At 35.0% G+C, this 26,781-nt stretch overlaps 1 protein-coding gene and 1 pseudogene across 5 annotated transcripts; both read left to right on the top strand.

The window, feature by feature from the left end:
- Positions 1 to 11,233: 11,233 nt before the first annotated feature.
- LOC114289865 (BRASSINOSTEROID INSENSITIVE 1-associated receptor kinase 1) lies at positions 11,234 to 20,000 on the top strand. 5 transcript variants are annotated; one of them, XM_082914362.1, is made up of 12 exons: positions 11,239 to 11,829; positions 12,872 to 13,004; positions 13,132 to 13,203; positions 14,238 to 14,301; positions 14,947 to 15,033; positions 15,121 to 15,197; positions 15,344 to 15,415; positions 15,504 to 15,586; positions 16,715 to 16,843; positions 16,959 to 17,300; positions 18,261 to 18,655; positions 19,404 to 20,000. In XM_082914362.1, the coding sequence occupies exons 1-12, from the start codon at positions 11,736 to 11,738 to the stop codon at positions 19,737 to 19,739; spliced, it is 1,884 nt and encodes a 627-aa protein (XP_082770488.1). In that variant the 5' UTR covers positions 11,239 to 11,735; the 3' UTR covers positions 19,740 to 20,000. The 5 variants fall into 5 exon arrangements, with proteins under 5 accessions (XP_082770489.1, XP_082770488.1, XP_082770490.1 ...); XM_082914363.1 differs by lacking the exon at positions 14,947 to 15,033 and having other exon boundaries at positions 11,234 to 11,829; positions 14,238 to 14,381; positions 15,126 to 15,197; XM_082914364.1 differs by lacking the exon at positions 14,947 to 15,033.
- Positions 20,001 to 25,409: 5,409 nt separating this feature from the next.
- LOC114289861 (BRASSINOSTEROID INSENSITIVE 1-associated receptor kinase 1 pseudogene) lies at positions 25,410 to 26,559 on the top strand (annotated as a pseudogene).
- Positions 26,560 to 26,781: the final 222 nt, after the last annotated feature.

Raw genomic sequence — 26,781 nt, 5'->3', positions numbered from 1 at the left:
AAAACATGAGGAAGTTCTTCCGTCCACTTGCCTTTTGCCTTTTCTAACCTTTTCTTCAGTCCATCCAAGACAACTTTATTTGATGCTTCTGCTTGGCCATTTGCTTGAGGATACGCTGGTGTAGAATTCTAGAACTCTATCTTGTACTCTTCACAAAAGCCTCTGAAGATTTTGCCGTCGAACTGAGTGCCATTGTCTGAGATTAGGGCTTTTGGTATTCCAAACCGAGTGATGATATTTTGCCAGACAAACTTTTTCACATCTCTCTCCTTGATTGATGCCAATGCTTCTGCTTCCACCCACTTTGTGAAGTAGTCTGATGCTGCGAGAAAGAACTTCCTGTTGCCGGGTGCTGTTGGAAGTGGTCCTACTATATCCAAGCCCCACATTGTGAAAGGTCATGGGCTAGTCAATGGTAGGAGTTCTCTAGCTGGTTGATGTATTTGGTGTGCGAATTTCTGGCATTTCTCGCACTTCTTCACATATTTCTTTGAGTCTGCCTGCATGTATGGCCACCAGTATCGTTGTGAAATGGCCCTGTAAGCTAGCGATCTTCCACCTTGATGGCTTCCGCACACCCCTTCGTATATTTCGAACAAGAATGCTTCCACTTTGCTGGGATGAACACACTTTAGGTAAGGTCCTGAGAATGACTTTTTGTATAATGCCAAGGATGGGGAGAGCCAAAATCGCTGCGACTTTGCTCTTATTTTGTTGGCTTCTTTTTTCTCTTCTGGTAAGATGCCGTCTTTTAAGAACAAGATGATGGGATCCATCCAAGAGGGGCCTAGTTCTGCACAACATACCTCTTCTGCTTCGGGGTCTTCAATGCTTGGTCTAGGTAGGTAGTCGATCAGTAGTGGATGAGGTATGGAGGTATCTGCCATTGAGGCGAAGCCTAGTAGTTCGTCTGCTCTGCTGTTTTCCTCCCTGCCGATTTGTTCTATCCTTACTACTTCAAATTTCTTGATCTCTGTTCTGACCAATTCTTGGTACTTGGCCATCCTATCATCCTTTGCTTTATAGTCGCCATAAATTTGGTTTACCACCAGCTGTGAGTCGCTGTAGACCATTAATTCGGTGGCCTTCATGTAGTATGCTGATTTGAGTCCTGCAAGAAGCGCTTCATACTCCGCTTCATTGTTGAATGCTGGGAAGCCAAGGTTGATTGCTTGCTCCACAACCAGGCCGTCTGGTGAGATGAGGACTATGCCAAGTCCTGCACCATGCCGGTTGGATGTTCCATCCACAAAGAGCTTCCACATCTCACCAACGAACAACTTCCAGCAAGTGCAGGGGTCGGATGATGTCGTGGGGTCAAAAATGTTGCTGGGGTTTTCTTCAAGGTCCATGCTTGCTGTCTGCCCCTTGCTATCTGATTGAACCAAGTCTTTATTTGTTGGTGAGTCTTGGCTTGGTGTAGCTTGGCTTGCTTCTTCCTTGCTGTCTTTAGTTTGGTCTGCCTTGGAGTCTGACTGAGTGCCTTCTGCTAGGGGTTGCGCTATTCCGGCGTCAACTTCCATCCCTAGTTCGGTTGTGTCAGTTAGGTCGATTGGGCAGATATAATGACTTCCTGGAGTAAATTTTGCGACGAAGTCTGCCAAAGATTGGGCCTTTACTGCGGTTCTAGGTTGGAACTTGACGTCGAATTGTCCCAGCTCTACTGCCCACTTCAAAATTCGTCCAGAAAAGTTCTCCTTCTCAAACAAAGCTTTTAGTGGAAAAGCTGTGAGGACAACTATGGTGTGGGCGTGAAAGTAGTGTGCCAATTTCCTGGAGGCCATCATTAAGGCTAATGCCAGTTTTTCCAGTGGCAAATACCTTGTTTCGGCTCCCAGCAATATCTTGCTGACATAATAAATGGGCAGATGTTGAATTCCTTCCGCACGGACCAACACTGCGCTAATTGCATGCTGAGAGACTACAAGGTATAGGAAGAGTTCTTCTCCTGGTATTGGGGTGACCAGCAATGGTGGGGAGGACATGTATTCTTTCAGGCTTTCCAGTGCTTGGTCGCATTCTTCGTCCCATTCGAACTTGGCTTTTAAAGCTTGAAAGAATGGTCGTAGTCTGTCTGACGATCGGCTGATGAATCGGTTGAGTGCAGCCGCCATGCCGATGAGATGCTGCACTTCTTTTACCGAGTTTGGTCTCTCTAAGTTCTGGATTGCTTTGATCTGAGAGGGGTCTGCTTCTATTCCCCGGTTGGTCACAAGGAAGCCTAGGAATTTGCCAGATCCTACTCCGAATGCACACTTAGATGCATTGAGGCGCAACTTGTGCTTCTTTAGGATTTCAAACATCTCTCCTAGGTCGTTGAGATGGTCATTCTCATCCTTGTTTTTGACCACCATGTCGTCGATGTAAGCCTCCATCGTTCTTCCTAACAATGGTTCAAACATCTTGGTGACCATTCGTTGGAATGTTGCCCCTGCGTTCTTCAGGCCAAATGGCATGACCTTGTAACAGTATAGTCCTCTTGGAGTTGTAAAGGATGTGACCTCCTGGTCTGGTTCATGCATGGCGATTTGGTGGTAGCCTCTGTATGCATCTAGAAAGCTAAGTCGGTTGTGCCCCGCTGTTAGGTCTACCAGTTGATCTATCCGTGGAAGAGGAAAGCTATCTTTTGGGCACGCCTTGTTGACTGTTTTGTAGTCGACGCAGACACGCCATTTGCCATTTACCACGGTCTCAGTTGTTTAAATGTTTCGTAGTACATGATTTCACATGAACTTCCTTGGTCAATTAGAATCCGCTTGACGTCAAAATCCTTGACTCGGAGAGTGACGACCAGCGCATCATTGTGAGGGCAATATATCCGTTCTAAGTCTTTATCCGAAAAAGACATGACGTTTGTTGCCTGTGTCTTCCCCTTCTTGGTGGTAGGTTGGGCACTTTGCACCTCTCTTAAGTGTTCAGCCTTTTTGATTGATCCTCTGAGCTCGCATATACGCTCTGGTTCAAAAACTCCATGTATTATATTGATAATGCCTTGAGGCGGGGCGTCGATTGGCATCCCATTGGGGTTATTATGGTCCTGGGGGGCTGGCTGCGTCCCTCCTTCAATGTATCTATCCAAGTGACCTGCCGCTACCAACTTCTCCAGGTGTTGTCTCAATGGTGTGCAATTCTCAGTGCGGTGCCCCTTTTCTTTATGGAAGGTGCACCGCGATCTTTCGTCGTAGTCTTTCTGTGCTTCTCCCAGCTTGGCTGGCCACTTGACGAAAGGCTCATCTCTTATTTCGCTCAAAATCCGATATATTGGTTTCTTGAACACTGTGGTTATGGCAGTGCTGATTCTCAACCATCTTTTATTCGGGTCTTCTCCGTTATCTCGTCTGCTACGTCCGTTTCTGTTACTTCGATCTACTATGTTGACCTTTGCTGAGGTCTTCTTTTCTGGTACTGTGGGCGCACTAGATTTTGCTTTGGCACGTGCGTCATCCTCTTCTACCCTGATGTGCTGATGCACTCTTTCCATCAGGGCTTCCATAGTGAGGGGTGGCGTCATGGTGATCGAGTCCCTTAGTCTGTTCCCAACTGGAAGGCCTCTTTTATACTGTGCGATGGCGAGATTGGTGGGGCAGTCCCCAATCTGATTGAATGTCTCCCAGTAGCGATTGTTGTAGGATCTTAAGGTCTCTTTATCGCCCATGTCGATGGAGAGTAGCTGGTCGATCTCCACCGGGGTTTTGGTGTTTGTTCGGAACCTTGTTATGAACGCTTCTGCCAATTGTGCCCAGGAGGCTATGCTGCCCTCTGGAAGTTTCTCGAACCAAGTCAAGCCTAGGTCGCCAAGGCTTGATGGGAAGAGTATGCACATTAAGGCCTCGTTTCGCCTGTATACGGCCATGACTTGGCGAAAGTGGCTCAAGTGTGAATACGGGTCTATCTTCCCTTCATATGTTGTGAATTTGGGCTGAAGGAAGCCTGATGGTAGGGGCGCGTTTTCAATCGCCGGAACAAACGGTGAAGTCTGTAGCCTTGCTAACGCCTTGTTCGTTGGTTCGTAGGCAGGGCGTGGTATTGGCATTCCAACTTCGACGCTTCCATGCGTCCGAGGAGCCAACCGCTGTAGGGCAGAAACTCTGTGCGGATCGCGCGCCCTGGCATCCTCCTTGCATCGTGCTTTCTCTTCGAGCATGGTTCGTAAGTCGGATGATCTGGGTAATTCCGTCTGTCTTGATCTGGTTTGGTGCGAATGCGAGGGCCAATACGTGCTTCCTTCAGTGTATAATCTTTCAGATCTCGTCCTCTCAGACCTGGAGTGACGAGTTCTGGAAGACCAGGATTGAGTGTCGCTTGTCCTGAGGCTTTTGCTCTCTCCTTGCGAGGGTGTGGTATTCCTACTACGATTTTCTGAGTGGCGAGGGGGCGTCTTGTTTTTGCGCCCCTCTCCTGTCGCCACTTCTTTTTTCTTCATCTGGCCTTTTAAGGCCTCCATGTCCGCCACCATCTTTCTTATCAATTCATCTTGTTCTTTCACGCGATCTTCCAGAGCTTGAGGGTCAATCCTCCGCCTTTGCCTGTCAGGACTTTGAGAATGAGATTGACGGGGGCTGTGAGTCCATCTTCCCTTAGTATCTCTCATGGAGTTATGACGCTGGGACTCCAAGTCCGCCATGGGAGGGACAGAGGGTAATCCTTCTCGCCTTGCACCTCCATCTGGAGTTAGTCCGTCGACGGCAGACTGCGGCAATTGTTCAATGTGTGCCATTGATTGTAAAGGGGAGAAGCTTTAATCAAGAGGTTTTGTTCTGCCTGTTATTCCCACAGACGGCGCCAATTGTACGGGAAAGAAATAATTTTCCTCGTATAATCCTATTGACTAAGTCTGTGCTCCTCCGTACGACGTCGCTTTGTCACTTGAAAACACAAATGTGAGCTAGCCGGTGGGTGTGTGCCGGAAACCTCTCCGATGCCTAAGTTAGCAAACTTGACAAATAGACAAAGCTCTTTGTATTCAGAAAGCAAAATTGTGTGTTGTGTTGTGTTGTTACCTCCTCCAAAGTGATGTTTGTGAGCTTTTATAGGTTTCGAGTGGCACAATCCTAGTAGGACTTCTACTTCTCCATGCAGAGTCCTCCTAGGATTCATACTCCTAAAGGATAATGCTTATCCTTTTACACCCCCCCACTGCTTAAACCAAGTGGGATGGTTTTTACCGTGGCCGAACTATCATTTGACCGAAGTACCCATGGCTATGTATAGCCACAGAATAAGCCGAACTAGTTCTTCCTTTCACTTCTCTTACGTCGGCTTCTCATGCACAACACATGACATGGTTGGACCGAACTAACAAATCGCGACCGGTATAACTCCAAGACCGGTCTAACTCAAAGATACCGCTAGACCGATCTATTCAGAATACATGATGACCGGACTAACTCTGAGACCGGCCTAGCTCCAAATTGCCCGGACCGAAGTAGCTTTACAATTCGTGAGCCGAAGTAACTTAATCTCTCTTGGGCCGAAGTAACTTTTCGGCCTTATTACCCAGTCCTTCGCACTGTGGGCCATAAAGTCCTTATAGCTCGGCCCAATTTTCACTAAAATTACCCTCTCAACTCTCAATCACAAATTAAGTCAATTGATAGTTGAAAGACACAATCATTTTTTTTCTCAAAAAACACAGAGAGTTAAAAAGTTTAATTACAAATTTTTCTTGGTAGACAAAATACAATCTAATCATTATCAATAGTGGGTACTTTAAGTGAACCTAATAAATACAATCTATTTTTTTTTTTTTTTCAAAAAACACAGAGATTATCACAACGAAAACAAATTTTTTTCTCATCATGTGATCAAAATGGAGTGTAAAAAAATACAATCAATTAAAAACTAAAATCACAATGTAGTCAAAACGAAGTGTAAAAAAACAGAATCACATTTTTTCTCATAAAAACAGAAAAGCAATGAAGTTAGTTGATAGTTAAAAAATACAATCATTTTTTTTTTCAAACAACACAGTGAGTTAAAAACTCAATCACAAATTAATTACATTTTTTTCTAATTTAAAAAATACAATAAATTTTTTTTTTCAAAAAAACACAGTGCGTTAAAACAAACCAATTACAATTTTTTTTTCCTTCTCTCACCATGTGATTAAAATGGAGTACAAAAATTACGATCATTTTTTTTTCAAAAAATACAGTGAGTTAACAACCCAATCACAAATTAATTACAATTTTTTTTAATTGATATTTAAAAAACACAATAATTTTTTTCCCCAAAATACTTAATGAGTTAAAAAATTCAATTACAATTTTTTTTTTCTCACCATGTGATTAAAATTGAGTATAAAAAAACACAATCAATTTAAAAATACAATCATCGTGTCACCAAAATAGATTGTAAAAAAAAAACACATTAATATGTTTGCTCATAATAAAAAAATAAATGAAAAAAAGGAATCATTAAAAAAAATGAAAAGATTACTTACCGACTTTTAATTGAAGATTGTGAAGATTGTGATGAAGTAAAAATTACAACCGTGGAGGTGTTGGCATTTTTTTTCCAGATTCTCTCCAACTCTCTCTTTCTCTTTAAAACTTTATCTCTATCTTGGTTTGTCCTCCGAATAGAAAAAAATATGTGAATTTGTGTTCATAATAAAAAGAAAAGCGATGAAGTCAATTTACTGTTTAAAAACACAATCAATAGAATCAATTTTTTTTTTTTTCCTTTTAGAACACACGGAAATTGTCACAACCCAAACAAATTTTTTTTTTTTTTTTTTTCATCATGGGATCAAAATTGAGTGTAAAAAAACACAATTAGTTAAAAAATAAAATCACCGTGTGATCAAAACGGAGTATAAAAAATCACAATCACATTTTTGCTCATAATAAAAAAAAAAAAATGAAGTCAATTGCTAGTTAAAAAACACAATCATTCAATCATTTTTTTTTTTCAAAAAACATAGTGAATTAAAAATATACAATCTTTTTTTTTTTTTCAAAAAAAAAACCACATTATGTATATATATTTTTACTAGACAAAATACAATGTAATCATCATCAATAGTGGGTACTTTATGTGAATTTAATGAATACAATCTAATTATTTTTTCAAAAAACAAAGAAATTGTCATAATCGAAACAAATTTTTTTCTCATCATGTGATCAAAAATGGAATGTAAAAAAATAAAATTAGTTGAAAAGAAATCACTGTATGATCAAAATGTTTTAAAAAATACTATCACATTTTTGCTCATAATAAAAAGAAAAGCAATGAAGTCAGTTGATAGTTAAAAAATACAATCACAAATACATACAGCGATTTAAAAATTCAATCACAAATTAATTACAAATTTTTTAATTGATATTTAAAAAATACAAACATTTTTTTCCCCTCAAAGAACACAGTGAGTTAAAAAACCCAATCAGTTTAAAAATACAACCATTGTGTGATCAAAATAGAGTGTAAAAAATCACAATCACATTTTTTGCTCATAATAATAAAAAAATCATTGAAAAACAAATAAAAATATTACTTACAAGTTTTGAAGATTGTGTTGGAGTGAAAATTGTGACCGTAGATGTTTCATTTTTTCTTCTACAGATTCTTTCCAACTCTCCCTCTAAAACTTTCCCTCTATCTTGGTTTGTCCTTCTAGTGGGAAAATTAATGGTTTGTCCTTCTAGTAGAAAAATAAGTGAAGATTGTAAAAAAATATGATGTGCGGCAATAGGGAAATTATTTAATAATTTCGGAACACCACGTGACTATACTCCAAGTCAATCATCAATTACTTAGTCTTCATGTTGTTTCTCCCATCCCAACATAAATCGTGAGCCCCTATCACTCTCCATCAATCAAAACCTTATAGAGTACCATGTGTCCATACTCCGAAAATATTGAATAATCACCTGTGGCGGTATGGGGAGAAGTCAAAAAGGTTGAAATTCAATACTGCGGCAATAGGATTTATGGTTTTCAAAATTCAAAAAGGCTGAAATTGAATGGTGAACAGGAGTTTTTTTTTTTTTTTTTAAAAGAAAAAAGTAGAAAATTAAAAAATTAAGATTGAAATATTAGACTCCCACAAGGCTTGACTCAAATATTAGGAAAATATCAATAAAAATAGATGAAAAGAAAAACAATCAAATATGAAGAAAAAATTACTAAAAATAGATGAAAAGAAAAACTACTGTAAATAAAGAGTAACAGATTGAAATTGCTTACTGTTTGAAATATGAGGCAAAGCAGAGGGATCATTGATGATAGTTGAGAAGTGGCAGAAGAGGCATCATTGATGATAATTGATAAATAGAGGTGGCTATGGTAGTTAATATAGGTTTTTTTTTTTTTTTTTTTTAAATTCAAAAAGTGCCAAAAATAATGATGGGCGGAGTTTTTTTTTTATTTTAAAAAACAAAAAAAATTAGAAAAATTAGGAAATTAAGATTGGGATATTAGTGCTCTCACAAGGCTTGTGAATTAAAAAAAAATTTGATTGTATTTTTTAATTACCAATTGACTTCATTATTTTTTTTTTATTTTTATCATGAGCAAAAATGTGATTGTATTTTTTTACACTCCGTTTTGATCACAGGGTATTTTTATTTTTTAATTGATTATGTTTTTTTACACTTCATTTCGATCACATGATGTGAAAAAAAAATTGTTTGGATTGTGACAATCTATGTGTTTTTCGAAAAAAAAAATGAATTGCATTCATTGGATTCACATAAAGTATCCACTAATGATGATGATGAGATTTTACTGTCTTGCAAAAAAAAAAAAAGAATTATAATTGATTCTTTAACTCATATTTTTTGAAAAAAATAATTATATTTTTTAATTATCAATTGACTTAATTTGTAATTGATTTTTTTTACAGTCCTTTTTTTATCCCACCGTGATTTTATTTTTTAATTGATTTTATTTTTTTACATTCTATTTCGGTCACATAATAAGAAAAATGATTTGTTTAAGTTATGACAAATGTCTTTATTTTTTAAAAACTTATTCAATTAAGTAATAAATAAAATTTTAAAATTTAATTATGTGTACAGCACAAGTGATGTGGTAGTTTGAGAATAAACTACGGTAAAGGTGGGTAATTTTTTTGTTTTTTTGGTACTTAGACCTCGTTTGGAAAGTTATTTTAGTTTTTGTGTTTGGAAAGATGAAATGAATTTTATTTGACTTATTGTATTAAAAAATGTGTTGAAATGATATTTGAAGTTAAAATGACAAATTTATCCCTAAAACTATATTTTTTTAAATTAATGTAAAGGGATAAAATCGTAATTCACTCATTGATGGAACAATTTGTGTAGCTGACAGTGTAGGCTGTGCCTACACGGCCGGCAGTGCAATCTATTTTTTTTTTTTTTTTGAAAAAATTTTAAACAGTGAACTTTTTGGCTAAATTTTCATTTGAGGCTATAATAGCCTCAATCTACTCTTCCCAAACAGCCCCTTAGATTCAATGATTAGGTTATAATATCTACACCGTTGCCGCGTGGGGTCTCTGTTTCGGGTCCTGATCGGCGGGCGGCGGGACCACGTGCCCGTGCGAACGTCTTTGACCCGTTCCTGCTTTCTTCCTCAAAAAAAATACTAACAATACATCAAAATAATAAAACAAAAATTAAAAAGAGCAAACCAATGAATATGGAGAATTTTTTTTTAAAAATCTAAAATTTAGGCCATGTTTGGATTGTATTTGTGAAATAATTTTAAAAAATAATTTTTTGAAAAGATTTATAAAAATTAAAAATTTGTTTTGTTGAATGTTGTGAAAATAATTTTGAAATTTTGGAGTTTTGAATGATTTAATTTTTTTTTAAAACAAGGCCTTAATCCCTTTAATAAATTAATTTAATTTTAATTATAAAATTTTAAATAGTATTACTTCTAATTATAATTAACAAAAAATAGGCAATTTAAACAATTTGATAACTTTTTTTCCTTTATTATTGTTGACAACTACCTCCCAATTTTACTGTTGTCCATTTCCACCCCCTTCTCTTTCCTAATCCACTGCTGCAACTCCATAATTCATTTATTTATATTTTTGCATTCGCCACTGCTCATATCCTTCCTTTTCCAACTCAATGTCGCCCCTTTCATCCCTTCTTTAGTTAATAGCCACAGTTGTTGTTAGGAGCGATCATGGATCCGTTTAATTCGTAAATTAATCAAACCTAATTGATGTTAGGCGGATGCATGTCTTTCGGCGAATAAATGTAGATAAAATATTTCAAAATTCATGAATACAATTCGGATGGCGGATTAATCATCCCGCATTGTATGAACCCGATTCATTCGTAGATGAAGATCTAAAAAAAAAAAACAAAGAAATTGCTAACAAGTAACAATATAGAGTAGAAATAACAAATATATATATTTTTGTGAAAATATAAAATAATACTTTAAAAATATGCATATGTGATGTCATGGCCTATTATAGACAAATAATATATATTATTTTTTCAAATTACTAGTTATTAGAAATTGTAAAAGTTATGAATTATAATTCAAAAAAAGTCCAAAATTTGTAAAGCCCAAACTGCCAAATCGATCGCATCCATTTGCCAACCAGCATAGCCCGCTCAATCTGTATAAGCCAAATTGGTGGATGAATATGGATTGATTTTTTCTAATTCGCTTAATTTTGAATGGATGACGGATGTGATGTCACCCGACTCAACCCAATTCGCGATCACCCGTAATTATTGTCCTGCATCACCGATAAAAAGTGGTTAAATTATTTAAATTAATCATATTTTGTTTTTTATAATTAATGAATACTTAGAATTAATAGAGTTTAAATTAAAACAATTAAAAAATTAGATGTTGATTTGTTACTAGGTTAAATCCTAATTTAAAAAAAAAAAAAAATTCCAGCAATAAAAATAAAGAAAACTATTACTACAAATTTTTAGAATAAATTACAAATACAAACCTTGATGTTTAATTAAAACATCAATCACTCCTATGATTTTAAAAATTACATTCCATCTCTTGAGATTTTTAATTTCATAACAAATCTCTTTTTTTATTAATAAATTATTAAGTCAATTAATAGTTTTTAATAATGTTAGAAATATATGTTAATTAATAATTTAAATAATTTTATTATTATATAAGAGAATAATTACGAATCTCATTTTTTTAATTAATTTTATTAAATAAAAAATTCTAATAAAAAATATTTATAATTTTTTAAATTATAACGAATAATTTGTACTTTAATAAATCTCAAAATAGGTCTGTGCGTAATTTATCGCAAATTTTTACTAGGAAAATACCAGTCAAGGAGCAGAGTAGAGAACAGAGATTGAGAGAGACACTGTGAGAGTGTGAAAGAGAGAGGCTTTGACTAAAACCCTCCACAAACAACTCTCTCTCTGCCCCCCTTCCTCACCGACCGTTGAATTCAATCTCTCTCTCTCTCTCTCTCTCTCTCTCTCTCCGGTATTCTCTTAGAATTTTCCCTGGAAAGTGAAAGAAAATTTCCTTAACTACCTTCAGCGTCAAAGTCTGCTCCAAACAGTTTCCCTCCGGTGTGGTCCGGCGACGACTTCCCCTTCCGATTTCCGTTTTCGATCAACCGATAGGTGCCAATATTTGGCTACCAAGGGATTTAGATTTCCTTCAACCAATAGTTTGATTTTGAGTTTTTTTTTTTTTTTTTTTTTTTTTTTTTTTTTTTTAAATTACTAGTTCTGAGAGTTGACGAGGAATATATAGGTTTTTTAGCTGAAGCAATAGTTGTGGCAATGAATCGAGCGGTCTCGGCGATCTCATCCTCGGCTTTTCTTTGTCTATTTCTGGTTTTTTGTCGGTTATTTCAGGCCTCTGGTAATGCCGAAGGTGAGTTCCGATTCTGTTAGCTTCGATTTTATGTTGATTTTAACATTTTCTTCACGTCAATTTGAGTCAATGTTTCTTGGATTGTGTTCTGCTTGCATTCAACTTTGCATAATCAAATTCAGCAATCACTGAACTTTTAATGGATTTATTCAGTTCTGAGCTTGGAATCATTACGTGAAATTCGGAAAATAACTGAAACTGGAATTTACAGTTCATTTATTCAATTATTTATTGAATTCATTCAAAAATTCAAGTACTTAGCCTTACTGGTGCAATTTTTAAATTTTAATTTCATATAAAAAAAATAAAATGGTGTATTCTGCTTCTTGAAGTGCTCCCCTAATAGCCTTGGAGCCTGTTTGATTAGTAGGATTAATAGTGTGGGAATTAACAATTCATGAGATTAGTGTAGGATTGGTTATCCAGTTGGATTAGTGAGGTACATAATTCCCTCTTGTCCATGTTTGTTTCGCCATACATATAGAAATATATAATCTCAATTATATGTATGTTTTGTGTTATTAGTTTTAGGATTAAAAAATGGGTCAATTTTATTGGATAGAATGGCCATTGGAATTTAATTTGAATAACAAAATCGGAAACCAAACAATGGAATGCGAGTGCCATGAATTAATAATCCTAATCTTATGCTATAATCCGCTAATCAAACAAGGCCTTGATGTTGTATTTAGTAATGTTGAATTTAGTTGTAGAATTTGAAAATCTTCATGTTATGGTATGAGTGTTAGTCTGTTACACAACTTAGTAGCTTACATCCTCTTGGGATTTGTTTTGGTTGATGATGTTTGTTAGAATTATGGTGAAAGGGAAATATTGTATTGAGATTGATATACCTATTACAAGTGGTAGCCTATTTATAGGGTTGCATAGACTGATCAACAAAGAAACCTAGAGTGCTAATCATTTAATAACTTAAGCAAGGAAATAGGTAAATATAGGAATAGAATATCTTCGAAATATTCTCTAACAATGTTAATGCATTTGACAAGTACCTGATGATTGCCTCTTTCATGAAGAACAGGCGATGCCTTGAATGCGCTGAAGACCAACTTAGCTGATCCTAATAATGTTCTGCAAAGTTGGGATGCTACACTTGTCAATCCCTGCACTTGGTTTCATGTAACGTGCAACAGTGAGAACAGCGTTACAAGAGTGTTAGTTGCTAACATCTGTGACAATTCTTGTGATGTAACTTGCTATATGAAACTATTGTTGCTTTCGTACTACCATTTTCAGTGGTGTGATTGATGATGAATTTTGCTTCCATTTGTGTACACCCAGTGATCTTGGAAATGCAAACTTGTCTGGTCAACTGGTTCCACAACTTGGACTGCTTACGAATTTGCAGTACTTGTAAGTCGTACTTCAGTACTACTTTAGCTCATGCTAATTTATCACTTGTTTCATAACCTTTAGTCTTATTCTATATCTACCTTTTGAGAATATGAGGATTTACTTTAAAGATGATATCTTTGTATTAAAGTTTCAATAACATGAACTTTGGTAACTCTTTGAAAGTCTTGATAGTTGATTGTATAATGTAAGCTTCTTATTATTGATTGCATAAGCTAATAAACGTAACAAGTTTTGGGTCATAAACTTCTTCCCTCTCTATAGTTGTTAACAAAAATATAATTCAGTTTTATTTTTAGCCATATTCTGATGTTGAGAAATAATAATGTGCATTGACAAAAATTAACTTTTCTTTGGTGTAACTTAATTACTTTCTATATGTCGTAGTTTTTGAATCCTCTGTTGAATCTTTCATTGTGCTGTATTCAACGCACTTGAGACCTATACATGCATATGATAATGGAGAATACATGATATACATGATATTGTTCAGCTTTTCTGGTTAAAAAGGAACAAATGACTAAAGGGGCATATTCTTGTGCTTTGAATGATTTGGAATGCCTCTGATTGGCGCATTCCCAGGTGAGTTCATGTTTAGTGTTTTGTTTTATTGGCTTCCATTGTAACCCCCCGCAAAAAATAAATAAATGAATGAATAAATAAATCAGTCTATTGCAATGCTAGGTTTTGGAGTCATGTACAACTTCATCTGCAAAAGAGCTAAATATGTTTTGACTTCCCCTTAAAGCATTTGTCTTGACTTCTTGGTTAATATTTTGTACTGATTGTGATCATGTGCATCTTTTACTTTGATGAAACAACTAACCTCTAGAAAGAAACTCCAGTTTCCTAGCAGCTTATTGTGTTAGGTTGTCTTTTAAAAATGGGTGGTTCATAGTTGGTTGCTTGAGCCCTTTTTTGTTCCCCTTGTATTCATTATCTTGATATTGCTGCACAATTTTTCTCCCATTAATAACATGATCATCTTTTGTTTGTCCCTTTGGTTTGCATATTATTAACATGTTTCTTGACAGGGAGCTTTATAGCAACAACATAAGTGGAAGAATTCCTATTGAGCTTGGCAATTTGACAAGTTTGGTGAGCTTGGATCTTTACTTGAACAATTTGAGTAGTATCATCCCGGACACGCTGGGCAAGCTTCAGAAATTACGTTTCTTGTATGAATTACATGTCCTTCATCTTTTTTACTTTTGTTATTAAATTTATTGTGCATCTATTTGAGTTTACTTTTATTATATTTCAGTTTTCTTATTACAAGGTTTTTTCAAAAGTGGGGTGCTTATGCGTTGATATATGGGAATATGGATACAGTGGCATTGTTTTAGTTTTTTACTGATTTCTTAAAGAATATACTCTTATGATTTCTCTGTCTTTTTTTTTTTAATTTTTTTTTATGTATATTTAGAAAAATGCATGAAAACAAATTATTGAAGTTATTCAGTCCAGGATATTGCATGCTTGATTGAAATCAACCCCAAAGATGGAAATCCCATTGTTGTCAAGATGTCTAGATTAATATCCAGTAGGGCCTATAAAGACTTAGGTATTTTGGTGATAAATGCATTGATTTTTACTTTTTCTTAGTAAAATTATTAAAATGCGTACTGATCAATGATTAAGAAATAGCATCCTCTGGATAATGGCAAACAGTGCCGAAGGGCTATTTGTTTTTATAATATGTTACTTTATTATGTGCATCTACTAGTTGTTTGTACATTGCAGATCAACTTTATCCGAAATTGGATTATATTGCACAGAGGGCTCCGATTGATCACATATTGCATGTATTGTGTGCATCTACTAGCGTTGGTCAGCCATGTCCCTAGGAATTTTATTGATATACCATTTTGCCTGTTTGGAATGTACTGATGCCTGGTCCTTTTATTTATTTGCAAGGATAGACGGCTTAACAACAACACTTTGTCTGGAACTATTCCTATGTCATTGACTACTATCAATTCACTTCAAGTCCTGTGAGTACCAAGTTGATGTGTTCTTTATTTTTCCTTTTTGGTGAATAATAAAGGTTTTTCTTTTTTTGTTTCTTTTTTTGATTAGCTTTAATTGGCATAAACTAACTACAAGAATATGATACGGCTTCTTGCCATTTGGTATACAGTGATCTTTCAAACAATCAATTAACAGGAGTTGTCCCAGTTAATGGCTCCTTTCAACTTTTTACTTCCCTCAGGTTTGTTGCTCGTAACATCATTTTCCATACTAGTGGAGTCGGGTGACTCATCTAGACATATGCTGACCACTATTCTTTCATTTTTCAGTTTTCAAAATAATAATAATTTAACAATTCCTGCAACTCCTCCACCGTCTCCATTTTCGCCGCCACCCCCATCTACTGCTTCAGGTTTGTTTCGTTTTATCCTAGGTTGTTGCTGATATTGGGTTCTGTTCGGTTTTTCCCAACACTTTCAATTCCTCAATTCTTAAATTATAAACTTCGTTCCATGTTGCCTGTTCAGACCTTGTTACAGATGACTTGGCTGGATTTGTAATTTGTCTTTCTAACTTCATGCACATTATTGTTTTTGAAAGCAACTATACGAAAATAAATTGTATGTCAGGTCAATTCCTCAACCAGTGTGTATAGGTTTTAGTTTTCCCACATATTTATGATCTAGGAAGCACGGATAAAGGATATGGCGATATACCAAAATTTGAAAAAGTAAGATACGGGTATGGCGGGTATACGTTCGTAAAAAAAAATGATTTTTTATAATTTTAATAATGTAATATGCATGAAAATAAAACCTAAAGCAAATTATTTAATAAAGAGAGGGATTCCTATTAAGTTAAAAGTCTTCAAGCATTTATAAAATATCCAAAACTAAAAGCAAAAGTAAATGCAAATTAAACTTCATCCTTACATGCCAACACCAAAAAAAGAATGAGAGCAGAGAAACGTGAGAGAGTGAGAGAGACAATAAGAATATATCAATTTGACAAATTCTATTACTTTAACTCTTATTATATTCCTCTTATCAAAGAACTAAACAAGGTATTAGAAGTAATATGTGACTTCGAGTATCCGATACTTCAAAATTAAGTATCTGATACTCCAAAATTAATAAAAAATTAATTAAGAAGTATTCGATACGTATTCGCAAGTCTCCAAGGTGTATCAATATCTATCTGTTAAGTATCCGATACAGATACGTCTCTCTTTTTGAAGTATCCGTGCTTTATAGTTTATGATGCACAACCAATACTTATTTTCCTAGGGAAACCTCCATGCTTTGATCTTTTTTATTTGTCCGAGTATCGTTCAATTTTCAGCTTTCTTTAGATTAGTGACTTGTGATATGTTGCTGAAGTTAGAATCTAATTTTTCCGCTAGACTCTGCACCTGGATTGTCCAAACCATGGCATTATTCTATCCCATTGAATTGTCTTCCTATCGAAATTTTCAGTTGTGAAGGGATTGCACAATAAAAGTGAACTTATTAATTTCTTATTGCAAATCTTATTCGAATAGGTAGCAGTGCCACTGGAGCCATTGCTGGAGGAGTAGCTGCTGGTGCCGCCCTGTTGTTTGCTGCCCCTGCAATCACACTTGCTTGGTGGCGGCGAAGGAAGCCGGAGGATAGCTTCTTTGATGTACCTGGTTAGTGGACCAAGTTGAAAATGCCTTAAATTGATTTTTATTTATATTTTTTATGAACAAGGGTTAAATTGATTGTTAGGGTGTTGAGTAATGCATTTCCCCTTTCTCTTTCCAGCTGAAGAGGATCCAGAAGTTCATCTAGGACAGCTCAAGAGGTTTTCTCTACGTGAACTACAAGTTGCAACTGATAGTTTTAGCAACATAAATATTCTAGGAAGAGGTGGGTTTGGTAAGGTATACAAAGGACGATTGGCCGATGGCTCTCTAGTGGCAGTAAAAAGACTAAAAGAGGAACGCACTCAGGGTGGGGAGCTGCAGTTCCAAACAGAAGTGGAAATGATCAGCATGGCCGTCCATCGAAATTTACTGCGTTTGCGTGGCTTTTGCATGACACCGACAGAACGATTGCTTGTTTATCCCTTTATGTCTAATGGAAGTGTTGCCTCATGCTTAAGAGGTACTACTTGCTTGCATCTGCATATGCTACCCTTTTTTAATTATTTGTCAAGTGTTATATTCATTAGAACTTTTAGTAGATTTGATACAATATGCTTTATTTCTATTCCAATTCCCAATTTGATACTAAGAGAAAAGATTTGTTTAGTTTGATTTTTCAAAAATGGTTTTGTGACACCCTATTTGGTTTCAATTTTTTGAATTTTAATTTTCTGAAAATTGAGATTTTTATTTTTCGTATTTATTTTTTGTTTTTAGTGAATTTTTTTAATGTTTTATTTTATTTATTTTACTTTTTAGATGCACCTAATGTAGATGTACCTACAAAGTAAAATATTTGTAAAATAATATTTTAAAAAATCAATAAATACATAAGAATACGAAAATGTACTGAATTTTTGTTTTGTTTTGTTTTGTTTTGTTTTGTTTTTTTTTTGTATTTAGTGAATTTTTTAAAGATTTTTTTTTCAGAAATATTATATTTTTTAATTGTATTTAACATTAAGTGTATCTAAAAAGTACAAAATTTGCTTAAAATATTAAAAAAATTCACTAAAAACAAAAAATACGAAAAATAAAAACTCAATTTTTAGAAAATGGAAGAAAATTTTCATATTTTAGTTTTTTTTAAATACATTTTTGATGCATCTGAAAAGTTTAAAAATAAAAGAAAAGAGAGACTAAAATAAGAAGAGGAAAAAACACTAAAGGCAAAAGAAAACTGGGAATTAGAAATAAAGTTTAATTTTCATATTTTTTTTTTGTCTTTAGTGAATTGTTTTTATTTTGATTTTGATTTTTTCAAATTTCTTCGCATATACTTTACTTTTAGGTGCTGACAGTTAAAAATTTATAATTGACCCAAAGTTTTTGAGCAAATGTTGAAAATTTTAAAATCAATATTCCTAACCTTGCTTAATCTCTACAATGTTTGCATGATCTCATTGCTTCATTGTTGTAGAGCGACCTGATTCACAATCTCCACTTGATTGGCCCAAAAGGAAGCGAATTGCATTAGGATCCGCAAGAGGCCTTGCATATTTGCATGACCATTGCGACCCAAAGATAATTCACCGTGATGTCAAAGCTGCAAATATATTGTTGGATGAGGAATTCGAAGCAGTTGTTGGAGACTTTGGGTTAGCGAAACTTATGGATTACAAGGATACACATGTTACCACTGCTGTACGTGGTACAATTGGGCATATTGCTCCCGAGTACCTCTCCACTGGAAAGTCTTCAGAGAAAACTGATGTTTTTGGGTATGGAGTCATGCTTCTGGAGCTCATCACTGGACAAAGGGCTTTTGATCTTGCTCGACTTGCCAATGACGACGACGTTATGTTGCTTGATTGGGTTAGCATTTATTTCTCTCATATGATCTGTTTTCATTACGTATCTAGGGTACTTGAGTTGGCTGTTTTCATGCCATTCTTTGAGTTCATCTTAAAAGCCCTTCTGTAAAAAATTTGCTTCCAATTTGCAGGCTATAAGGTTTGTTAGAAGCACATGAATGGAATTGTTATTATGTTGCTTATATAATTCAAAATGAGTCGAGTAATGTTCATGATGGTATTAAAAAAAAAAAAAAAATGTCTCGCTCAATGCATTTTAAAGTAAAGTCCACTCAACGGTTACATTGAAGAAATTTGTCATAATCATGATTTGCTGAAATTTATAGTATCACAATCTTAAATGACCATCATGTTTTCAAATGCTAGGAAACTTCGAATTTAGTCATCTTTTATTTCATAGTATTGAACCTTGAAAAGAAAAATACACCATAATACTATATAAGGCTCAGTCTTTACCTTGGACACCATAAATTCTATATTGAAATTTTAGGATTGAAGTTTTCACACATTTCAATTTGGACAAAGAAAAGGAAATTTTGAATCAAAATTGAAAATCATAAGCCACCTTTGTCTCTCCGTTTCAATTTTATTATTAGTTTTCAAATGTTCGATTTTGTGATATTTTCTGTTACTATTATGTTGCTTTCTCTAATTTGGAAAGTAGTTGATGGACGGTGCTCTTCCTTATTAATGAGATCATTTCATAACCTATCATATGACATTTGTGATTCAAAACCCAAAAAATTTAGGTGAAAGGACTTCTGAAAGACAGGAAGGTGGAAACACTAGTCGATGCAGATATGGAGGGAAACTATGTCGAAGATGAGGTGGAGGAACTTATCCAGGTGGCTCTGCTCTGCACGCTGAGCTCCCCAATGGAACGTCCCAAGATGTCGGAAGTTGTCAGAATGCTCGAAGGTGATGGGTTGGCAGAGAGGTGGGAAGAGTGGCAGAAGGAAGAGATGTTCCGGCAAGAGTTCGTCAATATCCACCACCAAAATAATGATTGGATCATTGCCCAAGTCAACAACCTTCCTGACTCCACTCCCAACCTCCCTCCAGAAGAATTGTCCGGTCCCAGATGATCTTTTAATTGGATTTTGTTTTCGGTATACGGAGAAGTTTCTTGGAGTCCCACTCTTTATTCAAATGTGATATATACCATTTGTGCATATGATTTCTCCTCCTTAGTTTTTTTTTTTTTTTTTTTAAGCTCGGTTTATATGACGATGATTATGAGTTTTTAGGTATAAGCAAAAACATGACTGGAAAGGCTATGTTATGTGTCCAATAAGTATATATTTTATACACCAATAAATACATTTTGTTTTTAGTCTGAAAGCAAATTATAACACTTGAGCATTTATGATTACTGATTATAACTTTGTTAAGCGTTTGGGATCTCTGAATATAGCTTGGAAGATTGAAAGCAAAGGGACATCTCTAAAATTTGATGTACTTCTTCAAGTGTGGGATACATCTCATGTTTGCCGAATCTAAGAATACGAATGAGATAAAAAATGCTCTGTCGAGGCTCAACCGAATCTACCAATGGAACGATTTTTGAAGAAGATGAGTCAATACCCAAAAAAAAAAAGATTTTTTAAAAAATTGGATATCCACACATAGAAGATGTAGACGCTGTTTGTTACAGCTTTTGGGGGGTGATTATTGCTTATTTTGATTTGGGAGTCTGTGTCAGACTGTTCGGTGCAGCTTTTGCCTATAGCTTATTAGGCAGAAATAGTTTAAATAAACTGAAAAAAACTGATTATTTGAAAGCTGAGGTAGGGGTGCTTTTAGTTTCTGTTTTTTGATTATTAGCTTTTAACTTCAAAAAAGCTCCACCAAAGAGGGTCGTAGCCATTGTTGCAAAAAGGACATTTCTTCTCTCCCCCCTCTCTCTCTCTCTCTCTCTCTCTCTCTCTCTCATGTTGACGAAATAACACACTTCATCCACCTTGTGCCTAAATTTTTTAACAATATAGCTGACACAGGGTTCTCTATATCTAAATTCTTTTGAGCACATTTGCTATGATAGAATGGGCTGAAATGAAACGCTCATTTTAACTTTGCATTTTCTTTCTCTTGTTTTAATATATCTTATTTAAGTGAAAATAATTTAAATGACTATTCTAACAAAATGTGATAATGCCTATTCCTTCCACCAACTCATTTATTTCTTCTGAAACAGTTGCATTCATTGACAGCTCTGGGACAAGGCTTTAGTTAAGCTCTAGCTTTCTTCCCCCCAATAGAATGTAAGGCAGTTCGTTTCTGAAATGTTTTTTTTTTTAAAAAAAATTTCAAGAAATAAAAATAAAACTATTACTAGAAATTTTTAATAGGAAAATACCAATCAAGGAGTAGAGTACAGAACAGAGATTGAGAGAGACATTGCTTTAGTTTAGTTTGTTTAGACACTGCTTTAGTATGTTTAGTTTGATTTTCAAAAATGGTTTTGTGACACCCTATTTGGTTTTAATTTTTTGAATTTTAATTTTTTGAAAATTGAGATTTTTATTTTTCGTATTTTTTATTTTTTTTAGTGAATTTTTTAATAATTAATTAATTAATTTTTTAGATGCACCTAACATAGATGTACTTAAAAAGTAAAATATTTTTAAAACCAAATCAAACCAAACCATACCAAATCAAGCCTTAAGTCTCATCAAATGGGGTCGGCTGCATGAATATATTTTTTTCCACTCGACTCTATCCATGGCCATTTCGTTAGTCAAATTAAGGAGATTCATATCTCTATTTACTTAACTAGTCCACATCAATCTAGGTCTACAATTTCCCCTAACACTACCATCTGCCGTCACTGTATCGAATCTCTTCACCATTACCTCTGTTGGTTTCCGTTGTATATGACCAAACCGTCTCAATCTATTCTCTCTCAACTTATCTTCTATCAGTACTACTCCAACCCATTCTCGAATATACTCATTCCTCACTCTGTCTTTTCTAGTCTTGCCACACATCCACCTTAGCATCTTCATCTCAGCAACACTCATATTCTCTACATGTTGTTTCTTATTTGCCTAACAATTTATCTCATACAACATTGTTGGTCTAATAGCTATTTTATAGAATCTCTTTTAGTCTAATAGGTACTCCTTTATTGCACAGTACTCTCCACTTAAGTCACCATGCCTTAATTCTGTAGACCACAACCGCACCAATCTCCCAAATCATTGTGATAATTCATACTAAATACCGAAAATGTCCACTCTTAGGTAGTTCTTGGTCCTCAATCTTCATTTCTCCTTTGCTTCATTGTGACTATTACTAAAATTAAACTCCATATACTCTGTCTTAGTTCTACTTATCCTAAATCTTTTAGATTCAAGTATTTTTCTCCAAAATGTCTAACTTAGTGTTAACTCCTTCTCTAGTCTCATTCATTAACACGATATCATTTGGAAAAAATATAAACAATGGCATATCATCCTGAATATTGCACGTCAACTCATCCATAACTAAAGCAAAAATATAAGGACTTAAGGTTGATCCTTGATGTAACCATACAGAAATTGAAAATTCACCCGTCTCTCCCTAATCACATTAATGTAACCTTTTGCCACCCCTTTCTTCTCTAACACCCACCAGATTATATCTCAGGACACTTTATCATATGCTTTCTCAAGTTCGATAAAAATCATATAAATATCTTCTTCTTTTTTTCTTCTCTCTCTCTCTCTTTATATTTTTCTATTACTCTCCTTAAAAGATAGATTGCTTCCATTGTTGACTTACCAGGCATAAACCCAAATTGATTCTTTGACACTTCTATTATATCTCGCAATTGACGTTCCATTACTCTCTCCCACACTTTCATTGTGTGACACATTAACTTAATAGTTGTTACAATTCTGGACATCTCATTTATTCTTATATATTGGCACTAAAATATTCTTCCTCAATTCCTCTAGCAATTTTCTTGTCAACAAAATCTTGCTAAATAACCTAGTCAACCAAACAATCCCCTTCTTATCCAAACATTTCCACGCTTCAATAGGTATAACATTGGGTACTAAAACCTTATTGAATTTCATCTTCTTAAGTGCATACTCCACTTCAAAGTCCCTAATCCTATGATAGAACCTATAGTCTTGGTTTTCCTTATTATTGCCTAATTCTTCCCCTTTTAACATACCTCCATGTTTCTCATTTCACAACTTCTCAAAATAGTTCTTCCACGTCTCCTTAATTTCTTCATCTTTCACCAACAGCTTAGAGTCCTCACCCTTGATGCACTTAATCTGATTAAAATCTCTTGTTTTGCTCTCTCTTATCTTAGCAAGTTTGTATATCCTCTTCTCTCCATCCTCACTATCTAATCTAGTGTATAGGTCATCATAAGCTTTCAACTTAATCTCCGTCACTACCTTTTTGACCTCCTTATTGGCCAATCTATAGCGCTTAAGGTTTTCCTCAGTTCTATCATTCTGCCACTTTTTAAAGCTCTCTTTTTTCATCTTTATTACCATTTGGACCTCCTCCCTCCACCATCAAGTTTCCCTAAAGTTGGGTCCCTTTCCTTTCGACTCTCCAAGAACTTCCCTTGAGATTCTCCTTATACAATTGACCATCGAGTTTCACATAGTGTTAGCATCATCTTCCAAGTCCCAAGTACTTTCTTTTTCCATTCTATTATTAAATGTATCTAGTTTATCCCCTTTTAGGTCCCACTATCTAGTCCTGCGATGCCCACTATTTTTCCAAGTTTTGGTATTGCCCTTTAAAGCATAAATCTAGTACTAAAATCCTGTGTTGAGATGTCAAGCTCTCTCTAGGAATCACCTTACGGCCACCGCATTTTAGACGGTTCTCTTTTCTTACTAGAAAGTAATCTATTTGGCTCTTAATTGGTCCACTCTTAAAGGTTATCAAATGCTCATATCTCTTCTTATACATAGTATTGACCACCACTAGATCAGAAGTCAACGCAAAATCTAAAATATTCTCTCCAGCCTTATTTCTGTCACCAAAACCATACCCACCATGTACCCTTTCATACCCTAGTTTATCTACTCCTACATGGCCATTGAAATCACTACCTATAACTAGGTTCTCTTCTACGGGTATCTCCTGTAATACCTCATCCATTTGGTTCCAAAAAACTCTTTTAGTCTGATCATCTAATCCTATTTGGAGGGCCATATGCACTAATAACGTTCACTATATTCTCTCCAATAACTAGTTTAACTAACATAATCCTATCATATTTCCTAATGACCGCAACTACATTTTCTACAAGACTCTTGGCAACTATTATTCCTAACCCATTCCAGTGTCTATTATTGCCACTATAATATAGCTTAAAACTGGTATCCTCTATTTCCTGAGCTTTTTCACCCGTCCACTTTGTTTCTTGTACGCAAGCTATACTAACTTGTCTCCTAATTGTGATATCTACCAATTCTATAGTTTTACTGGTTAAAGTTTCTATATTCCATGTGGCTAACCTAAACCTAAACCTATACTAACTTGTCTCCTAATCATGACATCTACCAATTCTATAGTCTTACCAATTAAATTTTTTATATTCCATGTGGCTACCCTAAACTTATAATCTTGGATTAGCTTCTTTGTACGCGCTCGTCCAGAAAACGCGGAAACCTTTGTCCATTTTTCACCTCACCCAGGTGTCGATGCAGCTCCCTTTGCTCATTTTTGGAACCACTCAGAGGCAGGCGCAACGCGTCACTTAAGGGGAACGACCTAGTATTTAATCGATTTAGAGTATTAGGCTTCATGTCATAAAAGATTCGAGCGACTTTTTTACCTGTTGGTTGTCTGCTACCTAAGACACAACCGTCCTCCATTACTTGAGCTTGGGACCAGCAGAGTTGCTTAACAACATTTTAAAAAATCAATAAATACATAAGAATACAAAAACGTTCCCAAATTTTCATGTTTTTTTTTGTATTTTTGGTATTTAGTGAATTTTTTAAAGTTTTTTTTTATACAAATATTATACTTTTTAATTGTATTTACATTAAGTGTATCTAAAAAGCACAAAATTTGCTTAAAAAATTCACTAAATACAAAAAATACGAAAAATAAAAAACTCAATTTTTGAAAACTGGTAGAAAATTTTATTTTAAGGGTTAGTTGCACTGTAAAACATAACTAGCCGTCCTTGATAAATACATTGTAAAATAAATATCATAAGGGTTTGTTATGTTATTTTTTTTTTAATAGAAGTGAGCATATTTTTGTTTTTTTAAATACTTTTTTGATGCATCTAAAAAGTTTAAAAATAAAATAAAATAAAAAGACTAAAATATGAAAATGAAAACACTAAAGGCAAAATAAACTGGGAGGAGGGGGGGAATCACATTTTCATATTTTTTTTTGTCTTTAGTGAATTGTTTTTATTTTGATTTTTTTTTCAGATTTCTTCACATATACTGTACTTTTAAGTGCTGACAGTTAAAAAATTGTAGTTGACCCAAAGTTTTTGAGCAAATGTTGAAAAATTTTAAAATCAATATTCCTAACCTTGCTTGATCTCAACAATGTTTCCATGATCTCATTGCTTCATTGTTGTAGAGCGACCTGATTCATAACCCCCACTTGATTGGCCCAAAAGGAAGCGAATTGCATTGGGATCAACAAGAGGCCTTGCATATTTGCACGATCATTGCAACCCAAAGATAATTCACCGTGATGTCAAAGCTGTAAATATATTGTTGGATGAGGAATTCAAAGCAGTTGTTGGAGACTTTGGGTTAGCGAAACTTATGGATTACAAGGATACACATGTTACCACTGCTGTACGTGGTACAATTGGGTATATTTCTCTCGAGTACCTCTCCACTGGAAAGTCTTCAGAGAAAACTGATGTTTTTGGGTATGGAGTCCTGCTTCTGGAGCTCATCACTGGATATAGGGCTTTTGATCTTGCTTGACTTGCCAATGACGACGACGTTATGTTGCTTGATTGGTAAGCATTTATTTTCCTTATACGATCTGTTTTCATTACGTAACTAGGGTACTTAAGTTGGCTGTTCTCATAGCATTCTTTGAGTTCATCTTAAAAGCCCTTCTGTAAAAAATCTGCTTCCAATTTGCTAGCTATAAGGTTTGTCAGAAGAACATAAATGGAATTGTTATTTTGTTGCTTATATAATTCAAAATGAGTCAAGTAATCTTCATGATGATATTCAAAAAAAAAAAAAAAATGTCTCGCTCAATGCATTTTGAAGTAAAGTCCACTCAACAGTTACATTGAAGAAATTTGTCATCATCGTGATTTGCTGATTTTTACAGTATCACAGTCTTAAATGACCATCATGTTTTCAAATGCTAGGAAACTTAGAATTTAGTCATCTTTTATTTCATAGTATTGAACCTTGAAAAGAAAAATACACCATAATACTATATGAGGCTTAGACTTTACCTTGGACACCATAAATTCTATATTGAAATTTTAGGATTGAAGTTTTCACACATTTCAATTTGGACAAAGAAAAGGAAATTTTGAATCAAAATTGAAAATCATAAGCCACCTTTGTCTCTCTGTTTCATTATTATTATTAGTTTTCAAATGTCTAATTTTGTGATCTTTTCTTTTACTATTATGTTGCTTTCTCTAACTTGGAAAGTAGTTGATAGACGGTGCTCTTCCTTATTAATGAGATCATTTCATAACCTACATCTGTGATTCAAAATACCCAAAAAATTCAGGTGAAAGGAATTCTGAACGACAGGAAGGTGGAAACACTAGTCGATGCAGATATGGAGGGAAACTATGTCGAAGATGAGGTGGAGCAACTTATCCAGGTGGCTCTGCTCTGCACGCTGAGCTCCCCAATGGAACGTCCCAAGATGTCGGAAGTTGTCAGAATGCTTGAAGGTGATGGGTTGGCAGATAGGTGGGAAGAGTGGTAGAAGGAAGAGATGTTCTGGCAAGAGTTCGTCAATATCCACCACCAAAATAATGATTGGATCATTGCCCAAGTCAACAACCTTCCCAACTCCACTCCCTACCTCCCTCCAGAAGAATTGTTCAGTCCTAGATGATCTTTTAAATGGATTTTGTTTTCGGCATACAGAGAAGTCTCTTGGAGTCGCACTCTTTATTCAAATGTGAGATATACCATATGTGTATAC

Source organism: Camellia sinensis, chromosome 2 (genome assembly GCF_055761805.1).
Source record: "Camellia sinensis isolate YWXY chromosome 2, ASM5576180v1, whole genome shotgun sequence".
NCBI lineage: Eukaryota > Viridiplantae > Streptophyta > Magnoliopsida > Ericales > Theaceae > Camellia > Camellia sinensis.
This window is presented reverse-complemented; position numbering and strand designations above follow the sequence as displayed.

Coding starts and splice junctions, on each gene's coding strand:
- LOC114289865 (XM_082914362.1), top strand. CDS start 11,736: ATGAATCGAGCGGTCTCGGCGATCTCATCCTCGGCTTTTCTTTGTCTA. Junction 11,830..12,871: donor GGCCTCTGGTAATGCCGAAG/GTGAGTTCCGAT, acceptor CATGAAGAACAG/GCGATGCCTTGAATGCGCTG. Junction 13,005..13,131: donor GAGAACAGCGTTACAAGAGT/GTTAGTTGCTAA, acceptor GTGTACACCCAG/TGATCTTGGAAATGCAAACT.